The sequence below is a fragment of the Sardina pilchardus genome, chromosome 3 (genome assembly GCF_963854185.1).
Source record: "Sardina pilchardus chromosome 3, fSarPil1.1, whole genome shotgun sequence".
Classification (NCBI taxonomy): domain Eukaryota; kingdom Metazoa; phylum Chordata; class Actinopteri; order Clupeiformes; family Clupeidae; genus Sardina; species Sardina pilchardus.
In genome coordinates this window covers 19,205,757-19,228,822 of record NC_084996.1, presented here as the reverse complement: position 1 = coordinate 19,228,822, position 23,066 = coordinate 19,205,757, and the positions used below count along the sequence as shown (strand labels likewise).

At 43.5% G+C, this 23,066-nt stretch overlaps 1 protein-coding gene across 6 annotated transcripts in view; it reads right to left on the bottom strand.

The window, feature by feature from the left end:
- Positions 1–23,066, bottom strand: part of LOC134076974 (deleted in malignant brain tumors 1 protein-like) — a 330,477-nt gene that overhangs the window by 39,345 nt on the left and 268,066 nt on the right. For all 6 annotated transcript variants that reach the window (XM_062532297.1, XM_062532299.1, XM_062532298.1 and 3 more), the window contains 6 exons: positions 22,450–22,660; positions 19,556–19,867; positions 16,917–17,008; positions 16,572–16,749; positions 921–1,012; positions 296–482 (listed from right to left, as the gene is read on the bottom strand). In XM_062532297.1, coding sequence (XP_062388281.1) covers positions 296–482; positions 921–1,012; positions 16,572–16,749; positions 16,917–17,008; positions 19,556–19,867; positions 22,450–22,660 — 1,072 coding nt within the window. The remainder of the gene's footprint in view (positions 1–295; positions 483–920; positions 1,013–16,571; positions 16,750–16,916; positions 17,009–19,555; positions 19,868–22,449; positions 22,661–23,066) is intronic.

Genomic DNA, 23,066 nt, shown 5'->3' with positions numbered 1-23,066 from the left:
TTGTTTTTTTTTATTCGGATAAGACAGTGATGATAGACAGGAAGCGAGTGGGAGAGAGATGGGGATTGTTTGGGATATGACCGCAGGTTGTATTCCAACCTGGGCCCCCGTGGGCACTTGGACCCGTACATGGTATGAACGCTTTAGCCTGTTGCGCTACAGCACCCCCTCAACCTGAAACCTTATAGGAACAGATTGAAAGAGTCTCAGAATCTCATCCTGTATGAGCAGATGACTGCTCTCTGAGACTGATCTGCAGAGCTGTAGTGAAGGTGAGTGAGACTGTGGTGCTGACCGGTGGCTGGCTGTGTAGAGGGCAGTGCAGAGGGCAGTGCAGAGGGCAGTGGCTCGGCCAGCTTGAGGTCGTATTTTCCCTCGCGGCCCATGCGGTACTTATATTGATGGCCGTTGTCCCACCTCACCTGGATCCAGCCACTCTCACCCAGTTGATCAACACGGCCCAGACCGGGCGGGGTGCCATCCTGAAATATGAGACAAACGCACACACACACACACACACACACACACACACACACACACACACATATGCAAACACACACACACAGACATTTCACAAAAACATGTGTTGAGTAGATGTTTAATGTTTCTCCCCCCACCCCCCCCCTCTCTCTTTCTCTCTCTCACACACACACACATACACACACACATATGTTGAGTAGATATTCACTATTTCACACACACACACACACACACATGGGCATACACACACGCACACACACGTGCACACACACACACGCACACACACGTGCACACACACACACACACACACACACACACACACACGTGCACACACACACACACACACACACACACACACACACACACACACACACACACGTGCACACGTGCACACACACACACACACACAAACACACACACACACAGTACTGGTCATGTACCTGGTTTCCCCACCTCCAGTCCTGACCCCTCATGACCCTGGTGCCGATCTTCATCATGGCGGCCATCTCTGGACCAGAAATTGTGCTGTTATCTGCAGGGGAGAGACAGCAGCAACATTCATACAGATGCACACCACCATAAAACAAATTGTATCGCCTAAATATATTGAAATTGTTGAAAAATGTGTACACTACAGTGGAAAAGTTTGGAATCACAAGTCGTTCTCAAGAAGCAGGTTGTTGCTTTGCGCATTAGTCACTAGGTGGAACTACTCCACAAATGACACATAATCATCTTGGATAATTCACTCAGAGGCCAATATACCATAAAAATAATTTTTTTGGCCAACAATTTTTGATCTGTTGATACGGTATGTGTTAGTAGCAGCACACCATTAAGTCAAAATATAAAAAAAATGTGTAAATGCAAGTCTGTGAGTCTGTGTGTAGATCATTAAGCTAAATTAATTATGATGTACGTAGATTAGCGATCGTAACATTGTTTGCGCCAAGGCCAACACGCCTAAAGCACACACTATGATATTTCAGTTTATGTCCTATTTACCAATCCTGAAATTCGATGGGTAATCTGGGCCGTTCTCCGCCCCCTAACGCAATTAGAGAAGGACAACAACTGAACGACACTTCAATCAGAAGTGCAGTTGAATGAAGTTACAGTAACTGATGACAACATTAAAAGGAATCCAATGTTTAGCGATCATGAAATAATACAATGCATAATGTCAACAAGCAGGAAGATAATGAAGAGCAGTAGTTCTACTCAAACTAGACTTAATTGTGCATCTATGGAAGATTTATCAAATCTAACAAGTAGGAAGGTGACAGTCATGTGTTCCTACAGGTGTCTACACACCACCTGTGCATCTCTCCTGTCCCAGCTATCATCACACACAGTGCCCCACTGGCTGTTGTGGTAGACCTCCACTCTCCACTCCACTCAAAGGTCTCTGAAACGGTGCACCTCTCCTCCATCCTCTGAATTGCATGGAAAACGGCGTCGCTGTCTTTCTCCGTCCAGTGCATCTGCCTGCTGTGAATCAGCCCCTGCTACAGCCGATGCCCAAATTCCACCACGAGAACGTCCCGACGCGCTTGCTGTTCCTCCATCCACCTCCGCGACCTCTGATGACGTCATCCACCTGGGGTCCTCTTCTCAACTCCTAGACTCCGTGTTCACCTCAGAGGACACACCTGAGGCACCCCCTAGGGCCGTGGAGGTACATCCCTCCTCAGCCACTTACCAACTCCCTTCAAACCTTACAACTTACACATACAATGACACTGCAGCTCCACAAATTCTTCTGTTTGGTGACTCCATAATCAGGCAGGTAAAACTTCCTGCCTGTATTACATACTGTGTAAATGATGGTAAGATCAGTGACGTCATCTCCTTGTTGCCAAAAATTCTTGAAATCCATCCTTCTGTCACTATGATTATCATACACGTTGGGGCCAATAACGTCATGGAGAGGCAGTCTGCTAGACTTCATAGGGAATTTGAAGATCTGTGTTTTAAAGTTGAGTCCCTTGGCAAGCGTTGCATTTTATCTGGCCCCATACCCTCTCCTGCATATGGCTCTGAATGTTTTAGTCGACTGTTCAGTCTTCACAGTTGGCTCAACAATTTCAGTATAGCTTCTGGTTTTAATTTTATTGGCAACTTTGACTATTTTTGGACTCGCTTTGACTTGTATGACAAAGATGGCATCCACCCTAATAAGGACGGAATTAGACAGCTAACTTTCAATCTTTTGAATTGCATTGCTTTTGCTCCACTTTGACTCTCTGGGCAGCCTGCCCCTCCCCTTGTCCCCTTACCCACTACCCCACACAATCCAGAGGACCAGGCTGACACTTTTCAATCGGCTGTTGGACAAAACACCTCTATGAATCTTATTCCTACAATGAATCCAGGTAATAGGTCCTCCGAGGATTCTTGTGTCTTATCGGACTTAAGTGGTTTTAAGGCTCGTAAAGGGCCTGGTTTTGTGCACATCAACGCTAGGAGTCTACTTCCAAAGATGGACGTGCTAAGACTATGGGCAAAAGACTCTGGGCCAGATGTACTAAGACAGCGCTAATACCGAGTTTTTGTATGCGCAGAATGCGAACGCTGTGCTTTACTATATTGCGTGGAATTTACTAAGCTGTCACTCCATTACGTTATTTGCGTCCAACACCGCCCGTTCCCGCCCCCTGTAACACGCCAATTGCGGGTGCAAAGCTAAAACCACAAGCGCAGTTGAATATTGCAACATTAAAAAGAATCAACGTTTAGCGATCATACATGATACAAAGAGATGTCAACGAGCAGCGACAGACAGAGTAGGCATAGTAGTTATACTAATCCACTTAAAAAAACTTGAACTATTTACTACGTAGGCCTAGACCAGGGCTATGACTAAATAGGCTACTTGGTCTAACAGATTGAGAAGGGCTATGTCGTGAAAGAGACAATACGATATTACAGAGGCAAACGAAAGTTAAGGTTGCCTTTGACATAGTACAATGAAGAAAACTGATGCTCTGAATACTGATTCAGCTGTCTCTAAACGTTTTTCGAAGAGAAGCAGTCAACCGCAATTTGGATTACACCTGCTTTTAACAGGCAAGTTTTTCAACGCAAAATAGACGTGCGCTGTTTTCATACATATGGCGGAATACTTAATCAATCGCTATTAGCACCTCTCCTCCCCTGTACTTGCGCGTTACACCCATTTTCAGCTGATCCGCCCAGGAATTAATATGCATGACACGGAAAAGCGCAAATAGCCATTCTCAGCTCCCACGGCAGGCAGTCTGCGCGTTTCTCTCATTGCGGCCTGTTAATACATATCCTCCCCATGTTTTTACGCGCACGCTACGTCTGAAATGGGCGCAAAACGTTAGTACATCTGGCCCTCTGACCCTGATATTATTGTTATCTCAGAGTCATGGTTAAATAACAATGTTTCTGATACTGACATCAACCTTGATGGTTACAATATTTTTAGAGTTGACAGAGTTAAGCGTGGTGGTGGTGTAGCAATTTATACTAGAAACACTTTAAAATGCTCTTTTATTACCTCAACTTCTGTCCCAGGTCAGTTTGACTTATTAGCCATCAGGGTTCAATTAGATGGCTGTTTCATAGTCATGGTGGGTGTTTATCGCCCCCCCTCTGCAAGTCCTGATGCCTTACTTAATCTTTCAGAACAGTTATCAACTCTGGTAGGCTCAAATTCTGAAACTATTATTCTAGGGGACTTTAACCTAGACTGGTTGTCTCCGGTGGCTGCTGATTTAAAAGACATGTGTGCGGAATTAAATCTGTCCCAAATGGTCGCAGAACCTACGCGTCCTAACATGAAATTCCCCAGCCGCTCATCTCTACTTGATCTCATTCTCACTAATAGGCCGCATCTGTACTTAAACATCTATGTGTTCCCTATGGATTGGAGTGATCATTGTCCAGTGGGGTGTGTTAGAAATGGCAAGTTGAAACGATCAGAGCCGCTTTACATCTGTAAGAGGTCTTTTAGAAAATTTGATGAACAGGCATTCTTACAAGACCTGTATTATAGTAATTTTAATTCAATTATCTATATACCAGATGGTGACTTAGCATTTGAGCGTTTCAAGTCCATCCTCAACACACTTGCAGATAAACATGCACCTTTTAAGACACTCAGGGTAAAAAATAGAAGCAACCCCTGGTTCACTCATGATATCAGTGTGATTGTTTCTCAAAGAAATAAAGCTTGGGCAGTTGCGAGATCCTCTGGTAATGATGGAGATTGGCAGACTTTTAGACATCTAAGAAATACTTGTACCTACTTAATAAAGAGGGCCAAATCCAACTATTATCTAAATAATCTGTCTGAATGTGGTGGCAATCCAGCAAAGTTCTGGAAAGTGATGAAGTCGCTCAAGGGTGTTGCTCCACCTACTTTCCCTCAGCAGCTTATAGTGGACTCTAAAATTATACAGGAGAAAAAAGAGATATGTAATGCTTTTAATAATCACTTCATTAAGTGTGGCACACTTTTTGACCAGGTTAGTGGTGTGATTGTATCACAAGATCAGTGTGGCCTAGTCCAAGAAGAGAGTGTTACACCTTTAAATAACAACTCTGCCTTCACTTTTAGACCATTAAGCAAGGCTGAAGTTTTCTCTGCATTGTGCAGTTTCAAGTGCATGAAGAGCTCAGTGGGTGCAGATCAGTTAGACCCTCATCTCTTAAAACTAGCAGCCCCTTCCATTGCTGAACCTTTAACTCATATTTTTAATATATCACTTCTCACTGGCTCTATTCCAAAAGTTTGGAAATCAGCATTAGTGACACCTCTGCATAAAGGAGGAGATATCAATGACTTAAACAACTATAGACCCATCTCTAAGCTACCTTGCTTAGCTAAGATGTTAGAGTCCTTTGTAAATGAACAGATTAGTTCCTTTCTCTCTTCGAATGATATTTTAAGTCCCTTTCAAGCTGGGTTCAGAACTGGACACAGCACCATTACAGCTGCTACTATGGTTGTGAATGATATAGCTACAGCCATAGATTCCAAGAAGCACTGTGCAGCCTTGTTTATTGACCTATCAAAAGCATTTGACACTGTCAATCATGTCCGCCTTCTTGAAAAACTTTCACTTTTGGGTCTGGATGAAGCATCCACTAGTTGGTTCCATAATTATCTCTCCGACAGATCACAGTGTATAAATGTAACCGGTTTGACCTCTGAGGCATTAAGTCTTAGAAATGGTGTTCCTCAAGGCTCAATTTTAGGCCCTTTGTTGTTTTCTCTCTATATAAATGACATATGTGGTTCATTTGAACATTGTAAAACTCATTTTTATGCTGATGACACTATTCTCTATGCATGTGCAGAATCCATGGAAAGCGCTGTTTCATACCTTCTGTCTGCCTTTGTTTATGTTCAGAACTGTTTTAATAATCTTAGATTGGTTCTGAACGAATCAAAAACAAAATTTATGCTCTTTACAAGATCAAAACTATGTGATCTTAACGCTTTTACTGTATGTTCCCTAAATGGTACACAAATTGAACAGGTTGCCAAATACAAATATCATAGATTTTGGCTTGATAATAAGCTATCTTTTAAGACACATGTGCTTGAGCTCACAAAGAAAGTTAAAGCTAAGCTAGGTGCCCTATATAGGATTAGGTCTTGCCTTTCCCTTGAGAGCAGAAAGACTGTTGTTCAATCAACCATTCTGTCAGTCCTAGACTATGGCGATATTCTCTATATGCATACAGCGCCTTCCACCTTGAAAGCTCTTGACAAGGTTTACCATAGTGCTATACGTTTTGTCACAGGTGATGCTTTTAAAACTCATCACTGTAAACTGTACGAGAATATAGGATGGTCTTCTCTGTATGAGAGGAGGGAAAGACATTGCCTCCTATTTATTTACAAGGCATTACAAGGTAAATTACCTTCTTACCTTACTTCACTTTTAAAAATTAGACATGGCAGACATAGTACAAGGTCACAAAGTTTTATTACACTAGAAACTCCTCGAGTGAGAACTGAGATTGGCAAATTAGCTTTTCAGTCTTTTGCACCAATCAAATGGAACCACTTGCTGGAGGTGTTGAGACTCAACAGACTTGTATCCACAGAGAATTTCAAGGTTTTATTACATGATATGAGTCCTGTACAGCAGTGTGCTTGTTTTAACTGACATGCTTTTTAATGTTTATTTTATATGTTTTATTACTTATTTATTTATTTATGTTTATTTTGTAAGTAAGGCTGTTCCTCTTGGGTTAATTTGTACTTGCTTATTGTTCTTATTTTATGTTTTTTATTATTTTATTGCTTGTTTTTTATACTCAGGGCATTGCTGCAAAAGAGTTTTCATGCTCAGTCAATTTTCCCTGAATAAATAAATAAATGATGATACCTGAGCTAGGGTTGCCACCTGTCCCGGTTTCAACTGATTGTCCCGGTTTTCAATGGTCTGTCCAGGAAAAAAAAAAATTCTCCCGGGACACTGAATGTCCCGGTTTTTCTATGTTGTCCTAACTACGGCCCGCGGGCCAACTGCGGGCGACACGCACTTTAATGCGGCTTGCTGAGCATGCATTATTTTTTTTTATTTTAAAATATTTTTGGGGGCTTTTTTTTTTGCCTTTATTTGTATAGGACAGTGAAGGGTGAGACAGGAAGTAAGTGGGAGAGAGTGATGGGGTGGGACTGGGAAATGACCGCAGGTCGGACTCGAACCTGGGTCCCCGTGGGCACTCGGACCGGTATGTGGTATGAACGCTGTAGCCTGCTGCGCCACAGCGCTCCCCGAGCATGCATTAGTTTATCATAGATCTGGCCTGCCACACTTAGGGTATCATTGGCTGTTCGCTATTTCTTTCCAGCAACGACGTTGTGGTTAACATTACTGCAAACTGCTGTACACTCTTCTTAGAGAACGTTTATGTTGTAACCGAGTGTATCTTTTAGTGAAACCACGCACAGACCAGGACAATGGTTAAGTCACTTTTACTAGACTTCATTTTAACGGCAGCCAACAAGATAAACATGAAGAACCCATGTTCCCACATTCTAGCCTGGGGAAACAATTCACACAACTAATGGTTCCTAGGGAAAACCAGTCCTCTTACAAAAGCCTACACACTTTTCACTATGCAACACTTCTCCCCCTTTAAGTGCAAACATATAATAGCACAAATCAAACCCCAGTCTGGATACCTCAGTCCATCCCTGGTTAGAAACATATAAAGCATACACATGTTACTTAACTACCATACCAACAATAACAAAAAGTTCTATCCACACAACTTATTGCTGGTCTCATTTGTCAACATTTCTTTTTTCTTTTTAACATTTGGAAACACAAATAAAGTTTAACAGGTCAGTCTATCTGGAGGCCTATGTTGCCTTGTTGATCTTCTTAGCTCTGGTGTGATGTCCCCAACATCAGGAGCAGGTTGTGCTCCCCCGAGCAGGTTTGGGGTGGAGGCAGGTGGCGCGCCCTGTACTGACAGTTCTGCAGGTGACACTTGCTCTTGCTCAGGTGCTTGAGGCCCCTCACTAGCGCCTCCCGAGCTGCTCACACCATCCTTGTGCCCAACACTCTGACGCTCCTCCCCATCTGTATCATAGCGGTCACGCAGATGATCCTGGTGCCTTCGCACCTGCCTGCCATCCGACAAATCCACCAGAAAAGACACTGGACCAGACTGGTGTTGAATAACTCCCGGCAGCCAGGGTGGACCAGTGGCAAAGTTTTTCACATACACTCTATCCCCTGGCTGAAAGAGTCTGTCTTTCGCATGTTGGTCCCGCCTCAGCTTTTGCTTGTCCTGTGACCTGACAACTCTTTCTCCCACATCCGGGTGGAGGAGATCCAGGTGAGACTTTGGCCTCCTTCCCAGTAGCATCTCCGCCGGGGCTAATCCCGTAGTAGTGTGAGGAGTAATCCGGTATTGGAACAGGAAACGAGAAAGTTTGGTTTCCAGAGAGTGTCCTGACATTTTTCTCAGGCCATCTTTCAGAGTTTCAACAGCTCATTCTGCTAGGCCGTTGGAAGCAGGATGGTAGGGAGCAGTACAGACATGACGGATCCCATTTTTCTCCATAAATTCTTTGAAAACCTCACTGGTGAAGGTGGGCCCATTGTCCGACACCACTGTGTCTGGTAATCCGTGTGTGGCAAAGATGCTCCTTAGTTTCTCAGTGGTAACAGCAGCAGTCATATTTGACATGATATGCGCCTCGAGCCATTTCGAGTGTGCGTCCACCAGCACTAGGAATGTCTGGCCCATAAACGGACCTGCAAAATCCAGGTGGAGCCTGGACCATGCACGGCCCGGCCACTGCCATGGGTGAAGCGGCGCAGCCACTGGCATCTTCCGGTTACTTTGACATTGCGAACATGCCCTGACTTTCTCTTCTAAAGCCCCATCCATCCCAGGCCACCACACGATTGACCTGGCGAGGCTTTTCATCCGGGATATCCCTGGGTGGGCATCGTGCAGTGCCTCCATCACCTGCGCCTGCCCTGGGGAGGGAACGATCACTCTGGAGCCCCAAAGGATACAGCCATCAAGAACACTCAGTTCTAGCTTGCGCTTGGCATAAGGCTGGAATTTCTCCTGCTGTACAGCTAAAGGCCAGCCCTGCATCACCCATCTTCTAACTTGTGATAACACTGGGTCTCTATCAGTCCATGTTTTGATCTGCTTTGCTGTCACAGGAGCATTAGATAGTCTGTCCATCAGAAAAACTGTCTCTGGGGGAAAAACAGTGTGGCCAGGTGTTTCAGGGAGCGGCAGGCGACTGAAAGCGTCGGCATTTGCATTTTCACTACCTGCCCTATACACTATGTGATACTGGTACGCCGACAGGGTCAGTGCCCAGCGCTGGATTCTTGCAGACGCCATGGGAGGAATGCCTTTTATCTCACTAAACAGACCCATTAATGGCTTGTGGTCTGTGAAAATGGTAAAAGGACGACCATACAGGTAGTGGTGGAAACGTTTCACAGCAAAAACTACCGCTAATCCTTCCTTTTCTAATTGAGAGTACCCTTTTTCTGCTGCCGAGAGCGTACGTGACACATAGCTGATGGGCTTTTCGGTTCCATCCTCCATCCGGTGTGAAAGGACCGCCCCCACGCCATAAGGGGACGCGTCACAAGACAGGATGACATCCCTGTCAGGGTCGAAGTGCACCAGCAGTCGTTCTGAATGTAAAAGTCTTTTAACATGCCGAAATGCCTCCTCCTGTGCCTGCTGCCATTTCCATGGACTGTCTTTGTGCAGCAGCCGATATAGAGGGGCAAGTACCGTGGAGAGATCAGGTAAGAACTTCCCGTAATAGTTCACTAGGCCCAGAAATGACCTGAGCTCTGCTACAGTCTTTGGACTAGGGGCCTCTTTTATCGCCCTCACTTTCTCTTCCACTGGAGACAGACCTTGAGCCGAAATCCGATGGCCCAGGTATGTGACACTTGGAGCTTGGAAAACGCACTTACTGGTCTTCAGGCGCAGTCCAGCATCTGACAGTCTCTTAAGCACCTGGTCAAGATTTTGTAAATGTTCAACTTCCGTTTTACCTGTCACTAAAATATCGTCAAGGTAGACTGCAACACAGGGAATGTTTTGAAGCAGATTGTCCATAGTGCGCTGGAAGATAGCTGGACTGGACGCAACGGCGAAAACCAGACGGTTGTATTTGAATAGCCCTGTATGTGTGTTAATAGTCACATATTGTTTAGACTCCTCATCTAGCAGTAGCTGCTGGTACGCATGACTCATGTCCAGCTTTGTGAATGTTTTTCCAACGGCTAACCTAGCAAACAGATCCTCCACTCGAGGTAGGGGGTATGTGTCAAGTTGGGAGGCCTGATTAATCGTCAGTTTGTAGTCTCCACATATTCGCAATCCGCCGTCTTCCTTCAGCACTGGCACTATTGGCGCTGCCCAGTTGGAAAATTCAACAGGCTCTATCACACCTGCCTGCTGCAGCCTCTCCAACTCTGCCTCTACCTTAACTCTCATAGCATATGGCACCGGGCGTGGTTTGAAAAAGCGCGGCTGAGCTTTGGGGTCCACACACAATTTCACTGTGGTTCCCCGGAGGATGCCAAGCTCATCCCAAAAAACATCTGCATATTTGGCTGTTATGTCATGCGCTACTGTCATGTTCTTGATTTCGCCCCAAATTTCTCCCCAATGCAGGCGAATTTTCTGCAAGAGATCACGACCCAGTAAACTAGGCCCCTCCCCCTGAACCACTAACAGTGACACTGATGCCTTCTGTCCCTCGTAATCTATGTCCACATCTATAGCCCCAAGGAGGGGGATGCACTCACCCGTATATGTTCTCAGTCTAATATTGGTCTTTTTGAGTGCAGGTGCCTCAGTTGCCCTCCACAAGTTGTGGTATGAGTGTTGACTTATCACTGAAACTGAGGCCCCAGTGTCCACTTCCATTTTCAGGTCAGTGCCATTTACTTTCAGTGCTACATAGATGGGCTCAGCCATGGACTGGCTGATAACATGGAGGTTGAACATGTCAAAAGAACTCTCCTCCTCTTCCTCAGGCTCGTCACCCTGCAGGCGATGTGCGCTTCTGTTGGGCTTTGATGTTCCCCAGTTCTTCCTTTGCTTATTTTTCGTTCCCCTGCACATTTTGGCAATATGGCCCTTTTTCTGACAGTTATGGCACACAGAGTCCTTGAACCCACAGTCATTTGCAAAGTGTGTCCCCCCACACCGATAACACTCTATTGACTTTTGGGACTTGCCTTTCTCGTCCTTTGATACGTGACGAACGGCATCTGGCTGCGCAGCCCCGTGTGCTTGTTGAATATCCTTAGTGTTGATTGCCGCCGTTTCCATTGCTTGGGAGATCTCTAGCGCTTTCTTGAAAGTTAAGTTAGCTTCACTCAACAACCGACGCTGTATACTATCCTCGTTAATTCCACAGACCAGCCTGTCGCGCAACATATCTTCTAATACTGCACCGAACTCACAGTGCTCTGATAATTGTCTCAGCTCCGCCACAAATGTGGCCACTGTCATGCCTTGCTTACGTGAATGAGTATGGAATTTGAAGCGTTGAACAATGATAGATGGCTTGGGGTTGTGGTGATTTTTCACTAACGTGACCAGGTCCTGGAAGCTTAATTCTCCCGGTTTCCGCGGTGTAGCCAGGTTGCGTATCAGCTTGTACGTCTTGGCCCCGCAGGCGCTGAGGAGTACAGACCGTCGTTTTGACTCATCCGTAATGTCGTTTGCCACGAAAAAGTGCTCCAGTCTCTCAACATATTCCACCCAGTCACCGTCTGTCTCTACGTATTCACTGAGCGAGCCAACAGTAGACATGATAACTGGCTAATTGCTTAACTAACTGCGCAGTAACTTGGATTTCAACTGTATAGGCTACTCAGCAACTCCACCGCCGTTATCTTCGGTTTTAATCCTCGTCGCCAGTGTTGTAACCGAGTGTATCTTTTAGTGAAACCACGCACAGACCAGGACAATGGTTAAGTCACTTTTACTAGACTTCATTTTAACGGCAGCCAACAAGATAAACATGAAGAACCCATGTTCCCACAATCTAGCCTGGGGAAACAATTCACACAACTAATGGTTCCTAGGGAAAACCAGTCCTCTTACAAAAGCCTACACACTTTTCACTATGCAACAGTTTACAATGTCAATATCTTAACAGCATGTTACATAGAGATGATACTCGTTGAAATCTCTATTGCAGCAAATCTAATTTGTGTTAATGTTACTTAAAACGTAATTGGGAACGCGTTTGAGCGCGCACGAAAGGGAGAGCGAGCGCCAGCTGGATTGACATTGTTGATAACTGATATCTCATTTTTGTAAGAAACGTTTAAAAGAAAAACGCGAAGAGTAGTTACACTCCTGAGCATTTAAACTGAGTGTCAAGAGTCTTAAAGTGACAGTGCACCATTTATAAATGAATTAAACAGCATCATAACCGTATTTAACAAAATCACTTTATCATTATTATCATTTGAATAATATATTCATATAGCCTATTATTATTATTATTACTATCATTATTATTATTATTTTCAAGACCCAATGTGGCCCTTGAGCAAAAAGTTTGGACACGTAAAATTCACCTTTTACCTGTGCCCACTAAATCACCCAAAATAATAAAGATTAGACATATTATGGAAAGCAATTAACTCAACAAATCACTAGCAGATGAATAGTATTACAATTATATAACTAATAAAAAAATCTATGTAATAATAGTATAGTAATAATTAGGGCCGGGACTTTAACGCGTTAATTACGATTAATTAATTACACAGAATTCACGCGTTAAAAAAAATTTACGCATTTTAATCATATTTATTTTTGGATGCGGAACATTTCTCACTGGATGAGTTTCAGACGGACCGTTTATACTGGAGCAAACTAACGCGCATTAGTTCGGTTCAATACAACAACAACATGAATGAAGAAGCTGATGTGACCGCCTTGGTTGGCCCCTTGGATGGTAAATTTAGCTACAAAAAAAGATCGGATGGAACCGTAGACAAGACCATGGTTGTGTGCAAGCTATGCAAGAAAGAATTTGCATATCACCGCAGCACATCCAGCTTAAAATATCACCTTAGTGCAAAACATTTAGCAGCTAGCGTGGACGCTAGCCTGATTCCGGGTACAACCCACACACAACCCACACTCCACCAGTTAACTGGTTTGAGGACGAGGGTAACTAAGTCCACGTCTGATAAAATAACCAACGCCCTGGCTCACTGGGTTGCAACCGACTGTAGACCACTTGGAGTGGTAGAAGATAAGGGCCTGCAAAAGGTACTGCAGATTGCGTCGTCTGACACAACATACGAGCTGCCATGCAGAAAAACATTGACAAAAAGAGTCCAGCAGCTTTATGACAATGAAAAGGAGGAAAAGGAGCATTTATTGCTGGAGAAAGCCGAGTGGGTTGCCCTGACTGGTGATCATTGGACCTCGGTAAGCAATTCAAATTATCTCGGTGTGACAGCACACTTTATTGACATGAAGTGGCGTCTTCACTCATTTGCCTTAACCATTCAGAAGACCACCACTAGGCACTTTGCTGAAAACGTGGCAGAAGATTTTGAGTCTGTGGCAGAGGCCTGGGAAATCACACAAAAAGTCACCACAATCGGAACAGACAGTGCCCGAACCATGGTCGCTGCAATGAGACAGCTCACATTCCAGCACATGCCGTGTGTTGCTCACGTGTTGCAAAGGACCATCACAGTTTGCCTTGCTGACAGCGGGTTCACAGCCACATTGGCAAAATGTCGAAAAATTGTAGGACATTTTAAACATAGTCCCTCAAACACAGACGAACTGCACACGGAGCAAGCACGACTAGAACAAGACAAAGAGCCACTGATACAGGATGTTTCCACAAGGTGGAATTCAACACTGTTTATGATAGCTCGTCTGCTAAAGAACCAAGAAGCTGTGAAGGTTACTCTAGCCAAACAGAAGCACAAGCTCATCATGTTAACTACACCAGAGTGGGACAGACTGCAGAGGCTCGAGACCCTCCTTAAACCATGCAGGTAAACACCCACTGTTTTTACATTTATTGTACTGAATATGATATCATTATTTATTATGACTAATACTACAGTATAAAGTTGCTACTTTTTTATCTACTAGTAAACACCCACTGTTTTTACATTTATTGTACTGAATATCAATATCATTATTTATGACTAATACTATAGTATAAAGTTGCTACTTTTTTATCTACTATTAATTGGCACAATAATGAATCACTTTCCTAAACTATCCTCTGCAGATATGTGACTGAGCTCCTTGGGGGTGAGATTTATGTCTCGTGCTCAGTTGTATTACCTGCTCTCAGCCACCTGACCCACACCATGAAGGTCTCCGATGACGACCCAGCCTATATGGTGAGGTTCAAGGGTGCCTTTAAAACTGACCTGTCTCAACGCCAAGATACACTCAACCATGGATGGCTCAGGGTGGCTACAGCACTCGACCCACGCTTCAAGGTAACACGTGTAATGGTCTTCTTTGTTTTTCTTTTCTCTTGCTTTTTGACCCCCTTTACCCTGCCCCCCCTCTTCTTCCCTCCCCTCTTTCTTTCTATGATAACCATGTATGAAAATGAATTTCACCCATCTTTTTACTCTGTAAATCCGTGATGTGACAATAAACCTGATTCTGATTCTAATTCTAAGGACCTAAAGTGTCTGCCAAGAGGAGAGCGAGGAGAGGTGTGGACCAGCATTGAGGCACTGCTGCAAAAAGAACCAGACAGAGCCACTCCAGAACCCACAGAGGAGCCAGCAAGGAAGAGGAGCCTCCTGCTGTTTAATTCAGACTCTGAATCAGAGGATGAAGAGGGGCCCAACGGGACTCTGACCCGCTACAGGGCAGAGCCCACCATCAGTGAGACAGACTGCCCACTGCAGTGGTGGTCCACTCATGAGGGAGCCCATCCACAGCTTTCTGCCTTGGCCCGCAAGTATCTGGGCAGCCCTGCCACTTCTGTCCCTTGCGAAATACTTTTCTCACTGGCAGGCAACATAGTTCAAAAGAAAAGGGCAGCATTGAGCTCTGAAAATGTGAACAGGCTAGTTTGTCTCAGCAACTGGCTGAAAGAGAAATAGAAGTAGTAGTCATAGAGGTATCCTGAGGCCAATGGGCTTGTTGTTACTGAAATGTTGATCAAACAGTGGCCTAAGCAACAGATTCATCAGGATATTGGAAGAATAGAAGGGATTGAGGTCAATCACTGGCACTTTTTTATTTTAAATGGTACACTTTATGTTGAAGTATGTTGTATTACCATGTTGTATTATGTTGTTGGTGCAACTGGCACTTTAGGTGGAACTCTTTATTGTTTTGGCCAAGATTATTGAGAGTTAAACCAAAAACAAAAAAAAACTCAAAGTATTATAGTTTACATATGATATTGCTACACTTTATTGCAAATTGCACTGGTCTGTTGGACTTTGAACAAAAATAAACAATATTTTTGTTGCTTAAGCTTATGTATTCAGTCATTATTCAATGGTATACTAAAAATCCATGTGAAAAAAAATACTGTGATTAAAATGCGATTAATTTCGATTAATTAATTACAAAGCCTCTAATTAATTAGATTAATTTTTTTAATCGAGTTCCAGCCCTAGTAATAATATTAGTAAACACATCTGTTTCGCTGCAGTATTTTTGTCATGGGTTAGATGTGTGAAGGCCGCCGCTGCTTATAAGTAAAAGGCTTGATTGGGCTGCCGAAATGTCTAGGATTTTGGTCAGACATAGGTGGCAACCCTATGGCAACCAGCCTAACAGCATGTCCTAGAACGAGTACAGATTGCAGGGTGTAGAATGGGAAAGAGAATATAGTCAGCAAACTCATATAACTGTTTTACATAATTCTGGGGATATTTTAGTACTTAAAGGGTTTAAGCGGATGGCGTGAAAGTGAAAGTAGACGTTCGAAAGGCCAACGATGTAGTGCTTTTGATGTAGTACAAAGACGCAAAACTGGTGGTTTAATTAGCGATTTTGTTGTCCTTGAATGATTCTCTTACAGATGCATTTAACAGCAAACCGCATTTAACACCTGCTTTTACAAGGCGGAAATATTTAGGCGCAAAATAGATGTGCGCTTTCACGGGCAGTTTTAGTACATACAGGGGAATACATAATTAGGCGCATATTACAGTTCTCCTCCCATCTTTTTACACGAACCTCCTACTATCATCTGACACTCCCATAAATCCATATGCATGAGACGGAAAAGCGCAATTTGCCATTCTCAGCTCCCGCTACAAGCAGTCTGCACCTTCACCTCATTGCGGCCTGTTAGTACATACAGTACCAAGCCATCATTTTATACGCACGTTGCGAAACAAATACGCCTGAAGTGGGCGCAAAAGCGTTGGTACATCTGCCCCTCTGTGTTTGTTTTCAATGTTGGAAAACCTTGTAGGAAGAGATTAAATGAGTCTATAGAATATCATCCTGTTTCCTGTATGATCACGTAATGCTAGCAGCAGCAGGTGTCTGCTCTCTGAGACTGATCTGCAGAGCTGTAGTGAAGGTGAGTTTAATGAGACTGTGGTGCTGACCGGTGGCTGGCTCTGTAGAGGGCAGTGCAGAGGGCAGTGGCTCGGCCAGCTTGAGGTCGTATTTTCCCTCGTGGCCCATGCGGTATGTGTGTATATGGCCGTTGTCCCACCTCACAAGAACCACATGGCTCACCCTCAGCGGACCAATCACACGGCCCAGACCGGGAGGGATTCCGTCCTGAAATATGGGACAAACACACGTGTGCACACACATACAAACAAACATAGAAACAATCAATCACAAAGTAAAGTACATGCACACTCAAAAACACATGTTGAAGAGATGTTCAATGTTTCAGCCAGACACACACACACACACACACACACAGAGTACTGGTCATGTACCTGGTTTCCCCACTTCCAGTCTTGACCCCTCATGACCCTGGTGCCGATCTTCATCATGGCAGCTATTACTACACCAGATATTGTGCTGTTACCTGCAGGGTAGAAACAGCAGCAACATTTGTACATATAGATGCACACAATCATCAAACAGATTGTAGAAATATGTATCGCCTACTTCATTTTTTTTTTTCAAAGGCAAAATATGTACACTACTATGGAAAAGTTTGGAATCACAAGTGAGCATTAGTCACTGGCACTACTTCACAAATGACGTATATTCGGCTTGGATAATTCACTCAGAGGCCTATTTACCGTAGAAAAATATTTTTTGGCTAAGAGTTTTTGATCTGTTGATACTATATATATTAGTTGCAGCACCTCCCTTTGAGAAATATAAAGAAATGTCTGTGTACAAAGAATGGGGCAGTCAAGCAATGTGTACAACATGGTGAAGTTTGAACCTTTACATCACAACATAGTAGCAAGTTGTACTAAGTAGTTATTAGCCGTGCTGGGTAGTGGGAAGTCTGATTGGGGACAGCCCCATGATTCATTTCACCTATGTTCATGTCTGCACCTCAAGTGCTCTAGTGCCACCAATGGTTGGCACTACATCCATGTGCGTACTGTTTGAACCATATACCAGATCTTGAACGTTGAGGCATATTTGGAATCCTTGAAAGCTGCCGAGTTCATCAATTTGTGTCACATGGTACCTTCCACCATATTGGATTTTATCAGAAATGCCTAACACTTTTCACAGGTTACAAATTTGCTCCGATTTTCACGAAACAGATGATCTTCAGACCAAGCCTGACAAAACATTCTTAGAGGCGTTTCGATATTCATAAGTGTTCACTCAATACACAAATCCAGTGAAACACGGAGGTAATGCAGCGCCGCCTTTACTGCGTGCCTGGCTGCTAAGAAAGTAGCATGTTGGTTCCGTTGGCTGTTGCAGAGGTTAGCTGTAATTAATACACGTCTTAATACCTTATGCTGTTAAGAAATTACCTTCATCGGTAAGTTTTGGCCACAGACATCATCTACCCAATGTTCCCTTTTACCTGACATTTTCTTTCATGAGCAGGATCTCTTGTTAGACATCCTCTGACAGGATGCTTTCATTGAATAACACAGGCAAGTGTCACTCGTTACACTCCGCAGGCACGCAGTAATGGCGATGTGCAAGATGGCAGCGCCCATAAAGTTCCCGCTGGATTTGTGTATAGAGAGCCGAAGTCCCGCCCTTCTACTTCCGGTCTATGGGACCTATTTTTCGATTTTTAATGCATGGGAGTCAATGGAGAGATAACAATTATTTTTTGGTCCCGTTCGAGTTGGACCGTGCATTTCACATATGATGTGTGGGAATTTAAAAGATAATTTTTCACATTAATAAAGTTCTGTTTTTCGTTAGACTTTAAAAGTTATGTAAGTTTTGTGCGAATCCGTTCAGTGGACTACATCTCTTGTCTCAAGCGATGCACGTCACCAACTAGCAAACGAGAGGCTGGCTAGTTAGCTAGCTACTATGCTAGTTAACGGTTACATCTTGCTGCCAGCTAAGTCACTTAACAGCAGTGTTTGTACAGTCTATGAATGAAATACAACTTATCTGGTGTGTTTAATCCTCTGACTCATGATATTTTCATCGGCAAGGGGGAAGCTCAAATAAGACCTGTTGCTGGCGCCCGTGGCTGTGAATTGGTCTAACGTCACTAACGCGACTGATGTGTTTGTAGTCGTTGGAAACACGATCTTTCACAATGTTGTAATTCACTAGTTACAACATACTTTTCAAATGTCTTTACATGAAAAATTGTCATTAAAATTGACAAACATCATATGGGTAATTCAAGGCACAAGACAATCGGGACCAGAAAATAATTTATATTTCTCCATTGACTGCCATTAAAAAAAAATCCAAAGATAGGTCCCATGGAGGCAAACGGAAGGGGCGGGACTTCGGCTCTCTATAGAGCCAATCCAAAGCCGCAAAAGACAGCAAAGCCGACAAACAGGAAGTGAGCTCATCCCAGCAATGCTTTGATTTATGAAGTCCAAACTTGGGGACTTGTTAACTGATTGTGATGAAGCACCAGGAAATTGACATCAATTAGACTCTATAGGGGGCACTGTGATACAGGAAGTGAGCTCATAACTCAGCAATGCTTTGATATACAAAGTTTGGACGAAGATTGTTTATTTGCTATATATATTCATATATTCATTGTTTCTTTTTTATTAGGTTCTTGCTTGAATTGATATTGTTTCTTGTTTATATTACTATTCTCCCTATAGTAGTCTGACCAATCTTTTGAATTGTCCACTGTTAAATTATTTTTTTATTTTTTTATTTGTGTGTCGCTTTGGACAAAGGCATCTGCTAAATACCAATAACCATAATCATAACCATAATCATAACAACATACTAATTAGTCACAGATTTTTGCATGGAGCATTATTCACATTGTGCCATTAGTCAACAAAGGTTGTAATGAGCTAGGGTCAGATGCCAACTTCTAATTTCGTAAGTGTAAGTACAATGATTCAAAATGTCGATGAGCACTATAAGACCAAGCTGCACAGCATCAACAGTCCTAAGTATTAAATGAAATTGGGGGTGTTTGACTAACCTGAGCATACCACACCAGCATCTTCACGATGGTTACAGTTATGTGTTCCAAATCCACTATGGGAGCACTCTGTAAGGGATCCTTCAGCACCAGTACAGTTGACATCATCCATCCAGATGTTCCCACTGCCAGTGCCAAAGCTGGCTCCTTTGGGGGCAGAGACAGCACTTCCACATCCCAGCTGTCTACACACCACTTGTGCATCACTCATGCCCCACCTATCATCACACACAGTGCCCCACTGGCTGTTGTAGTAGACCTCCACTCTACCTGAGCAATTAGTGCTCCCACCAACCAGCCTAACGGCATCTCCTGTAACAAGTACAGATTGCAGGGTGTAGAATGGGAGAGAATATAGTCAACAAATTGATCTGACAGTATTACATCATATTGGGGGTATTTTAATACGTAAAGGGTTACTATCATGCTCTATCTGTTAGCATTGCGCTAGCTGAGCTGCGCTTTAAAACTGTACTCTTTAAAACCAAAGTTTTGGAGTTTATCATGCAGCTGAGCACCAGTGATGGGAATAACGGCGTTAATAATAACGGCGTTAGTTTTTTCAGTAACGAGTAATCTAATTGATTACTTGTTCCATCTTGATAACGCCGTTACCGTTACTGCCAAAAAATGCGGTGCGTTACTATAGGCTATATTTTTTTCTCTCTCTCCATCAGACCAGCTAGATCTCAGAGCCGAGGGCGAGGCAGATTAAATTTACTGTTCTTCCTTGGGTAGTGAGCACGAGACAAGCGCATACATACTGACGATTGGCTGAGGTTGAGTAAAATTTCATGGTAAGCCAATCAGAGGTAGAGTTGGGCGGGTGTTCCTAAACTTGCATAGTAGCCTAGTTCGACACACAGCGCGACGCATTACAAGCGAGTTGGTCAAAGTGAAATCGGTATGGCGAACGCAAATAGGCTAGGCTACTCCAAAAACAGCATTCGTTAAATGGAAGTACAGTCATTATTTTTTCTTCCATGAAATGAAAAGAACGAATGTAATCGTCAAATGCACATTATGCCCTAGTAAAAAGTGCCTTGTAAACATCAGTGTCGAGTAGCCTAATTCAAACTCACTCAAACATCTCTCAACATCGCATGCCTCCACAAAATTATGGCCAAGACTGCCGACAGGTAAGGAGACGGCTACAAAACAAAGCAACAGAAGCTTAACAATTACGAATAAGCCACGAACTTTTGTACTGGTTGTGGTAGCGCATTAAACGAAATGCGGTCAAGGTGTGAGGTTATGGTGGAATAAACAACAGCATGGGACGCGATTCAGCCAATCATAATCAAGGACTGGAACCATCCGTTTTAGAGGCATAGCCTAGGGCCTACTTTAATTCTGCCCAGTTCTGGCCTGTTGAGGGGCAATAAATATCAAAAAAGTTCCAAAACATCTATTGTGTTATTTGTATCGATCCACTATACAAACATAATATCTACATACATGCCATTTGATTGGAGTCTCACTCCCTCAGCAACATTAGAAAGATGTGTGTAGCCTACATTGTCTCTCTTAATAATGTATTGTATTAAATGTCCATTTGCCCATTTCATTACAATATTGAGATTTATTATTAACAATTGAACATACACCTGTAATTTAAGTTCCGTTAAAGAGGTGGGTTCACATTTAAAAATTTACTTGAAAGTAACGCACCAGTTACTTTCTGAAGTAACTAGTTACTTTTATAATTTGTAACTGAGTAACTAATTTAGTTACTTTTTGAAAGTAGTAACTAGTAACTGTAACTAGTTACTTTTTAAAAGTAACTTTCCCAACACTGCTGAGCACTAACGGCTGATTCACACGGCATGAGTGGCGACTGTGTGTCAGCTGCACTAGCCTACCTGTCCGTTTTCATTTTGGCAGCCATGGTAACAGGTTGGAGCGTACATACTGCCTGCATTACACGCAAGTCTTAGGCGCGACTCGAGCAGCACTGAATACGTGTGCGTGCTAAAAATAGAACCGGCGCCTATTCTGGTATTTTTGTCACCTACGGAACAGAAATGCAATGCACACGACACGTCTGCAATTGGAAGAATACCTAGTTCTGACCAAGTGTCAGAAACGTCTCTGATAGGACGCTGCTGCAGCTAGTCTGCCTATTCAAACATCTCTTCACTGTCTCTTTTCAATGGAAATGCTTCCTACTTTTTTTGTGTGTGTGTGGTTTAGTTATGCTAAGTTGGGTATCTCATAATTATTGATTCAGTGTCTAATAAGCCCATGTGGGCTGGGCACCAAAAAAGGTGTTTGACACTTAAATAAACAATATCAATCAATCAATCAATCCAACAATCTCGCATGCCATGTGAAAAACAGTTGGCTTGGCAGTGATATTTTTAGCATGCACACATTTCTTGTACAAGATTAGGTATGTAGTTCAAGATAACGCTAACATGGTCTTCTATCTCCGTATGAAGAGTCAGAGATCATCAGGTGATTAAACATAAGGGGTTTCCCGGCTGCCGTGAGGACAACTCTGTCATTCGGTACCTGACCTACAGTATCTGTGTTGGTTTTCAACCAGAACACAGGAACCGGAAAACCTTGCAGGAACAGATTGAAAAAGTCTATACCGTAATTTCCCGACTATTAGCCGCAGCTTATACATTAATTTGGCTAAATTTCCTCTGCTTTGAGGTTAATACAAGAGGGCAGTTAATATAGTGTTAATATGGTTTTGTTTCTTTTAACTTGCATAAAACACTGTCCTGCGGCTTATACACAATGCGGCTTATATGCGGGAAATTACTGTAGAACCTGATCCTTTTTCCTGTATGACCACGTCATGCTAGCAGCGGCAGGTGTCTGCTCTCTGAGACTGATCTGCAGAGCTGTAGTGAAGGTGAGTTTACTGAGACTGTGGTGCTGACCGGTGGCTGGCTGTGTAGAGGGCAGTGCAGAGGGCCGTATAGGGGGCTCTGTAGAGGGCAGTGCAGAGGGCAGTGGCTCGGCCAGCTTGAGGTCGTATTTTCCCTCGTGGCCCATGCGGTACGAGTTTATATGGCCGTTGTCCCACCTCACACGAATCCACCTCGCACTCAGTTGACCAATCACACGGCCAATACCAGGAGGGATTCCATCCTGAAATATGAGACAAACACACACACACACACACACACACTCATGAACTAACACTCCAGCTGCACGGAGGCCGACAGGGAGAGACTACAGAGGGTGGCAAACAGTGTGATGATCAGTGGCTGCATTTCGGCGCTCCTTGACTGCCATCTAGAACTCCCGTTGTCTCAGCAGGGCCAGAAACATCTTGAAGGACACCATCCACCCCTGCTTCCATCTCTTAAGAGTGTACCGTCACACCGGTGTGACAGGAATGTTGGAAAATGAACATTCTAAAGAATATCTGGGTTCATTGAATTGTGCATAGAATTTTAGAACCTTGAATTGCTGCGGAATGGAATCTTGTGTTAGAATGTTTAAAACCCACCCTTTTAAAGGTTAACCGGTTGCCCTCTGGCGGGCGCTTCAG